At 40.1% G+C, this 8,579-nt stretch overlaps 1 protein-coding gene across 14 annotated transcripts in view; it reads left to right on the plus strand.

Annotated features, from left to right (window-relative positions):
• pdlim5a (PDZ and LIM domain 5a) overlaps positions 1-6,929 on the plus strand; it is a 264,895-nt gene extending 257,966 nt beyond the window's left edge. For all 14 annotated transcript variants that reach the window (XM_043674412.1, XM_043674413.1, XM_043674410.1 and 11 more), the window contains one exon: positions 3,593-6,929. In XM_043674412.1, the coding sequence (XP_043530347.1) occupies positions 3,593-3,682 (90 nt within the window). In that variant the 3' untranslated portion in view covers positions 3,683-6,929. The remainder of the gene's footprint in view (positions 1-3,592) is intronic.
• Positions 6,930-8,579: the final 1,650 nt, after the last annotated feature.

An 8,579-nucleotide genomic window follows, 5' to 3' on the forward strand; every position in this document is an offset into this window, starting at 1 on the left:
ACTGTAGGGAATCTAATCTAATCTAATCAAATGTGTGCCCTAAAAGTCCCTATGTCATATGCAAATTTCCAGTAAGTGATTTTTTTTACCACCAATCCCTCAAAGGACTTGTGAAAGAAAATTGTCTTTGTAGCGTATAGTGCACTATACCAGAAGTAACTGTCACATTTTCTATGCTTTTCACAAAATGTTTTAAACTGAGTAAGAGAGTTTTGTATTCCATTAACATCTTTTCAGAAAAAGCTGCTACTAATTGCTATACCTGCAAGTCATTCCATTGGCCCATAGCCTGATATATGGAAAGGTAAATGGAGTGATTGTAACAAGGTCAGCCAGCTTGGCCCAGAGAATATGAGTTCCCTGATTGAGGCTGTTAATCTGGACCAATCAGAGATCCCTGGCTGACAGATAAATAGGGAAATATTCCCTTTGTGAAGGGCACTGCTTGTCACTGGCCACTCGGGTGTTTCCTTTCTTCCTGGTGGTGGAAACTGAATAACGATTCGTGCACCTTGTGTCTCTCACTCTGTCTCACACCTAAACACACACAACATGGGTGCTGGGGAAAAAATAAGCACTACCGCAGTTAGGCGGTAGTGTGGGGGCACAACATGGGTGCTGGGGAAAAAAATAAGCACTACTGCAGTTAGGCGGTAGTGTGGGGGTAAAAAACAAAAAAAAAGCAAAAAGAAAAATAAATAAACAAGAACATCAGAGGTTTTGGGGAAAAGAAAGGAAATATTAGAGATACTGACACTCTAATAGCTGACTCTGAAGAAGCAGTCCCAGAATCAAGGACCTTTCATGTGTAAGTAAAGAGGGTTTTTGAGCTACTGCTTCCAGATAAATCTGTTGGACTGTAACCTGGGGTGTGTGATTGAGCAAGTGGAGGAATCATGAGTAATTGGGAAAGAGGGAATCTCTAAGGATCATAGTTCCCTGGTCCATTCCCCAGGTAGGCTCTGTAGTTACTGATCCCCTCTCTGTCACCTGACATCAGGCCACTGACTGACTTTTATACCAAATTGAAGGAAATGGTTAGAACACTAGAGATAGCAGGAGAGTGATGGGCAGTTATTCAGGAGAAATCCTGCTGATGTCTGAGGTGTAATATCATTGTGATTACTGCTGTGCCTGGGTTGCTATGCATCATTAGAGTGACCAATTCCCAGCAGGACCTTTTATTATAACTGTGGCCACAGAAATTTAAAATTAAAATAAAGTTGATAGGAATAGTACACAAACATCAGGTTTGAATAAAAAAAGACATGTTCTTCTGTGCTTTGTTGAAAGCTAGAATACCCATTGAGTAGAAATAGGTTTTCATGCAAATCATTGTGTTGTGTTAATATATGGAGAACATTTAGAAAACATAACATTTTCTTTTAATTTTCAGAATAGGGATAAATCTTGGCTTCAAGTAGATTTAGAGACTTGAACGCATCCATTTACATTGAGTTAGCAGTCGAGCAGTGAGGGAGTGCTCCATTGTCCAAGGTGTCATAGTTCGGAAGTGGTGTTAAACTGTGATCCTGTCTGTCCATCCCAGTTTTGAAAGATCCCAGGACAGGAGCATATACGTGGTGTCCTGTGGTCAAAGGATATCCCTCAACCAACACCTAAAACAGATTGTTTGGCAGTTTACGTAGAAACACAGAAGATAGAAGCAGTAGGAGGTCATTCGGCCCTTCAAGCCTGCTCCGCCATTCATCACAATCATGGCTGATAGTCCAACTCAATAGCCTAATCCTGCTATCTCCCCGTAACCTTTGATCCCATTCGTCCCAAATGCTATATGTAGCTGCCTCTTGAATACATTCAATGGTTTAGCATCAGCTCCTTCCTGTGGTAATGAATTCCACAGGCTCACCACTAGGGTGAAGAAATGTCTCCTCATCTCCATCCTAAATGGTCCATCCCGAATCCTCAGTTTTTGACCCCTGGTTCTGGACACACCCACCATCGGGAACATCTTCCCTGCATCTACCACTGCAACAACACATCCCTGCTCCTGTACTCTAAACCTCTCACAGTGAAGGCCACATACCATTTGCCTTCTCTACCACCTGCTGCACCTGCATGCTTCCCTTCAGTGACTGATGCACAAGGACACCCAGATCCTGCTGCACACTCCCCGCCCCCAATTTACAGCCATTCAGGTAGTAATCTGCTGCCTTGATTTAATTCCAATTGCTGTTTGTGGAAGCTTCTTGGGTGCCAATTGGCAGTCACGTTGACTACAGTAAAACAGTCATAAGTAAGTCAGAGTGCAGAAACATATAGGACAATGTTGGGTTTGGATAAAATGTCCCAGATGGTCATCTTTTCATTCCTGGGTGACCTATTGTGTTGGGACGTGAATCAGGCAACCACAGGATGACAGTAGAGGCTGCAAGCTTTGGATCTGGGATGGGTAAAGAGCTTCAGGGCTCCTTGCCCCGTCCAATTCATAATGCCGTTTCCAAGCCAACCTTCCATGTCAATCATCCACCACCCACCCCCCTCCAAAATCCAATTTACATCGAGACATGGGCAGCTGTCTCCAGAAACTGCACGTGTGAAGTGCAGCATATCCTCAAATTTGCCTCTGCAAAAATGGGAAATGGTGTGTGCATAGGAAGGTCTTCCAATTTTTGGGATTTTTGCCTGGATAGAGGGCGTCTCCATCGTGGCCAAAAAAAAAATCACATGCAGCTTCTTCCTTTCGCCTATTCTGTCTTGCATTTACATCTTTTTATTCTCGGTGTAATTGGTGCCTCCCTTCAAAGGAGCCTAGACTTATTTGTGATTTATTAGAAATGTTCCTTGTTTAATGTGGCTCAAGGTTTAATATCTCTACCACATCCTCTGGAATCCAAACTTTGTAACTCTTTTTATGCAAAGGGAAGGTGTTGCATTTTAAATATTTTGTGTCACTGCTGTGTTTGTAGGATTGTTGCTTTTCGTAAGTTATCAGAGAACAAATATTTATTTATCTTGTCAGAAACTAAATGCAACTGTTTTAATTTAACTAACTTCACGTGCTTACGTCTTGTTAAAAATAAACAATAGTGAGCACAGCAGCAATGACTCAAATGAGTGCACAACAAAGGAACTGAAACAAAAACAGAAATTGCTTGAAAAGCTTAGCAAGTCTGGCAGCATATATGGCGAGAAATCAGAGTTAACATTTCAGGTCCAACGACCCTTCCTCAGAACCCTGAACAAATTTTAATTTATTGGCTGAAGCTTTCAACGCTGTGAAACCCAAGATCAGACATGATCAAACTGAATGATGAAACAGGCTCTCAATAGAATTGGCCATGCTAAATTGCCCATAGTGTTAGGTGCATTAGTCAGAGGGAAATGGGTCTGGGTGGGTTACTCTTCGGAGGGTCGGTGTGGACTGGTTGGGCTGATGGGCCTGTTTCCACACTGTTGGGAATCTAATCTAAACCTATTTTTTTTTAAAATCTATATGGAATGACCTACACCTGTCGCTGTTTCCTGCATTCTTTCCTTATTCACTGGTTAAAATTGGCCTCAACATTTCTGATAGAAGAACACTTCTGTATTATTTATTAACTGCCTTTTTGGTGTTGTTTTATTCCAGGTGTGTTGTGTGAATTTGGAAGGCCAAACCTTCTTCTCCAAGAAAGACAAGCTCCTATGCAAGAAGCATGCTCACACAGTGAACATCTAAAGCTCATTGAGCTGTGAGAAAGATGAGGATTGAAGATAACATATAGGAGGGACGGAATACAAATGAATATTTTGCTTTTTTTTCTTGTTGCTATGAAAGGCATCCAAACCATAACTTAGTCATTGGGATTTGAAGGGGGAAAGGGATGGGTGTGAGGTGTTTGAATCTATTTTGGTTTTGGGCTCTTTTTAGATCTTTAACTCCAAATACTTAGGTGGTTGGTAGACAGTGTAATGGCTTCATTTCACCGGCTGAAGATCTGCATTCAAGTAGCTATCTTTTACTGACCTCTTGCATAACATTTATTTAGATATGCCTTCAAACAGATCTTTTTTTTTCAAACTTTGCATAAATGTTCCTTGTTGCTCTAAAGGCTTTATGTAATAGTGTAGGCATTCAGTTAAAATGATCATAATAAGTGTTTACTAGGACACTTGTTTCCAAATTTAATATCTGCCGAATTTGTTTAAAATCATATTGTTGCAGTTTATTCTGAAATCTTGCCCTTCCTGGATTCAGAATTCACTTGGTCCCTTTTTGTGCATTGAGGAGCACTTTCACAATTAAGCTCCTTACAACCATCAGTTTATTTTGGAAGAAATTAATTCATGAGACGGCAAAAATTGGCGAGGGCTTTGTGAATAAGTCATTTGGAATTTGACAGATGTCTATGAAGGAAAATAGTGTTTTATTTACAAATAGATGATGGACTGGCCAGGCTTGATCTTGTTGATCTCTGTTGGTATATGCATAGTGTAAGATGGATTTCACATCATTGTGATGTGCTTCTTGTGAAACATCTTTAACCACTGTTTCATGGTTAAATTAAGTGCCACCTTTTGTGAAAGTCATGGTTAAGTTTGGGAGTAATGAAACCATCAAGCTCTGGGGATCCTGGAATTGTCCAATTTTATTAAACTGGAAGAGTCTGGTGTGAAATCTAATGCTACAAGTTAACTGGTAATTACTTTCCTGGATCTACTGGGCTATGTTTAAAGTTAGTATAGTGTCTTAATTGTGCATCTCATCTGAGTGGTAAACTAATTGAAGGCTGCTGAACTGGTTGTTCTGACGGCATTGAAATCAATTTTGGGAACCAGAACGGGAAAGCTTTTGGGTGGAAGAGAGCCTCTCGCTGTCATGATCACTCAGCACGGAGGGAAGGAGGGATTCTACACCTCATAAGTGTTCTTTGAGCAACCTCTTGCTGTTTCTTATGACTGGACACCTGAATGGTGATCCGCCCACAAGATCAATCTGGACCAGGTACCTTTGTAGAGAACCGGGAATTATCTCAAATTGAGATTTCCTCATTTAAAGGAAAGCAAAGATCTCCCAGCTTCATCTGTGATGTACTGCAATCCATAGTGTACACAGGAGAGTACTTGTTACAGGGTACTGCAGCTTTGTTTATAACTGCCTAACTCCTGCTGCATTAATTATATTGTCTGGAACTGTTTGGATAAGGGGATTTATATTGCGTCTTGAGATGACCAGGTGTTTGTGGCGAGATTATCCACCCCCACCCCCCCCCTTTCATTATTGGCAAGGAGACTGGGAGGGGTCATTGATCTAACTAGTATAACTAGTATGATGGTCATCAATATCTGTGGATTTCCACCCAGTTGAAGTTTACCAAGCCTCAGATTAATGAACGGGCAGTTTAACTACTTATACCATGATGTATTGGTGTAACTCTGTGTACATGAATGAATGTGGCAGGAGTGGTGAAGGAATTTCACATGCATTCCTTTGACCCTCAACCCATGTTTGGCTTTATCTTGGGTTTACAAATCAATAAAGGGCAATACCATTGTATCCAATGCATTTACATTTAAAGGGCTGCAAAATGTATCAGGTCAATGAAAAGCGTGAAAGCTGAGAGGATTCGACTATCTATAAAGAACATTTCTTCTTGACAGAATGTTTCACAGTTGCCCTCGGGAGTTAAAGTATTTGCTCCCTTGTTCCTTGTGTAGTAGGGCAAGGTACCCTGGGCAGGAAAAGGGGTGCTGTACATGTTTGTTAATTTAGTTTGAGATCATCTTTCTTATTCCAGTACGTTCTGTGTTTTATGTCAACGTACAGCTCATATGTTTAGGTTGGTTAAAGGTTTAACCTGTCAAAGGTAGTTTCACAAGTAAAGTTGCATGTCACTTTAGTACGATGATAATGTTCATAGACAAACACAGCTTCTCATATGTTTTATCTTTGAAGACAGGATCCACAAATTAAATTTTCTTTAGATGGCTCGTAGCACAATCTGTAGTTTTGTAAACTCAATAACAAGGTGTAGTTCCATTACAATCCATTACAATGGTGTTAAAGGGCAAATTGGATAGAAAACAACTTTCATGTCCCATTCTGACTACTTTCATGCAGTAGAAAACACACCTCTAGCCTTGTCTATTGTATCTGGGACATTTGATTAGAACTAGGTAATGTGATAACCAAGCAGCACCATTACCTAGAGAAAAGAACTAAAGGGCTTAGTTAAACAATCTCACTCCTTCTTACATTATTGCATTTGTCTAAGAGTGAGAGGTCTTGTATGATATCTTGAGATGGGCGAGTCTGTTGTGTGGTGGGAGGTGAATCACAGACGGAGTACTCAGCATCTCAACCCAATGTCACTAATGCTTCTCATTCTCAACTGTTGGACCTTTGTTTCTTAAGGATGAACTGAAATTCTTCATATTGTGCTGAACTTATGAGGAAGTAATTGTCACCCAGGCAAATTTTATTTTTAATGGTTGAAATGTATTTTATTAACTATATTGGAGTATTTTCCCAGGTGTGAAAACTAATAGAGATGGGTTGTTTCTGTTTGTGCACAGAATCTGAATGAATGTGTCAATTATCTACCTGCGTCAGTTTTCTTCAATGCGATAAGTCCATCTATACAAAACAGAGGGGAGCCAAGAGTGTATACCTGGAGTGAATTGTGAGAGAGAAAATTATAGTCTTTGTCAAAAAAAGTCATGGTTTGATTTTTAAAGAACCAGCTTTTCTCTTGGCACATTTTAAAAGTAAGTTAGAACCCAGGGCATCCTATGCCAAGTTACATGCCTCCCCTCATTCACCTAAATGCCATGATAAAGGAGGATCTGGGTGTATCAGAGGAAGATGTGGGGAATTGATATTTGTTGAGCTCTTCATTTCTGCCAAACCTCCCCCACCCCACTCCATCACTAGCCCCATACATTTTGTTATGTAACCCATGACAGATGTTACTATGGTCAGACGTCACACAACACCAGGTTATAGTCCAACAGGTTTATTTGAAATCACACGCTTTAAGAGCACTGCCCTTTCACCTGACGAAGGGGCAGCATTCTGAAAGTTTGAAATTTCAAATAAACCTGTCAGACTATAACCTAGTGTCGTGTGACTTCTGATCATGTCCACCTCAGTCCAACACTGGCATCTCCACTCTTGGATGTTATTATAGCAATGAACTTGACTTGCAGTCAGTTCATTTCAGCCTACTGTCTGTAACGCATATTTGTCTATGAGCTAATTTGGATTTATGCAGTACCGAGTGCACTTCTAGGAAATGCTTAACATTTTGTGCTGAATCTCAATTGCCTGCTTGAACGGGTACACTGTGGTTTTGTATCAACTTCTATTAACGAACAAACCCAAGCCTTTTTGATATTAGCCTCAACAGAATGACGTGAGTATTCACCCTCTCATCATTCTGCAGCAGATTGTATTAAATATTTTTGATGTACTTGAGAAACACTTCACATGGTCAATGTACCTGAGTTTGCTGCACTTCCAACTGGATTTAGAATTGATTTTCAAAAGGCCTAGAGATGTTGAGAGCTGAAAATTAAAGTCACTGAAATAACATAAGGAAATCTACCTGGATTTAAAATGTTTTAAGGAGTTGTATGAGAGTTTGCTTTCATAGTTATGCATGCCTCATTTATGAATATATGCAGTGAGAATACTTTTGAAATGAAATGTTAATTGCCAATGTGCTTCCACTCGATCACTAGTTTGACTGTATCAGAAATATAATAACATGATTTGCTTCCTTATATGCATATTAATAAATTTTTAATTTCACATTCTTTATTTACATTTCCAAGAATTCTCTTATTTGCTCTTCAATCATGCCAATATAATTCACTACTTTATTTAACAGATCAAGGGGCTGATCCTACTATCCATTTCTCCCCAGTCCACTTTCAGGGGAATGCTTCTTTTCCCCATGTGCAAACGTCAGGATAAAGAGGCTGAGACCATTTCAGCAAATGATAGGGTGGAATCTGCCTGTATTCTCTGCCCAGTGATTTCACCAAGATGTATCAACTTCTTAGAGTAGACATTTCCCCTGACTGGGGAATCTAGAATGAGCAGTATTGGTCTTGGAATGGCCCTTCTAGAATTTTAAAAAATAATTATTTTCAAAGGCATTTGGACATCGTAGGTGAGCATATCTTTACCCACTCCTCATCTTCATTTCAACTGATGGCATGCTCAATCGCTTAAGAGTACATTTAGGAGTTAATTGCATATTGGTGTGAGCCTGGAGTTGAATGTAGGCCAGATTGGGTAAGGAAAACAGATTTCCTTCCCTAAAAAAAATTTATGAACTGGATGAGCTTTTATGACAATCGATGGTGACTTTAGTGGTTAGGGGATGGAAAGCAACGCCTGGAAATGTGTGGAAGCAGGTTCAATTGAGAATTCAAGAGGGGCAGTGGATGGTTATTTGGGTAGAAATGGTGTGCAGTGATTATGGCTGCAGGTAATAGAACTGGTACAGGCACACTGGGCCAAATGGCCTCCTACACTGTGACTTTGTCGTTCATAGTCACCGTTACTGAGTCTAGCTGTCCATTTCAGGGCTTGTTAATTGATGTAGTGGTGGGATTGGAATCCATAT

Source organism: Chiloscyllium plagiosum, chromosome 32, assembly GCF_004010195.1.
Source record: "Chiloscyllium plagiosum isolate BGI_BamShark_2017 chromosome 32, ASM401019v2, whole genome shotgun sequence".
NCBI classification, from domain to species: Eukaryota; Metazoa; Chordata; class Chondrichthyes; order Orectolobiformes; family Hemiscylliidae; genus Chiloscyllium; species Chiloscyllium plagiosum.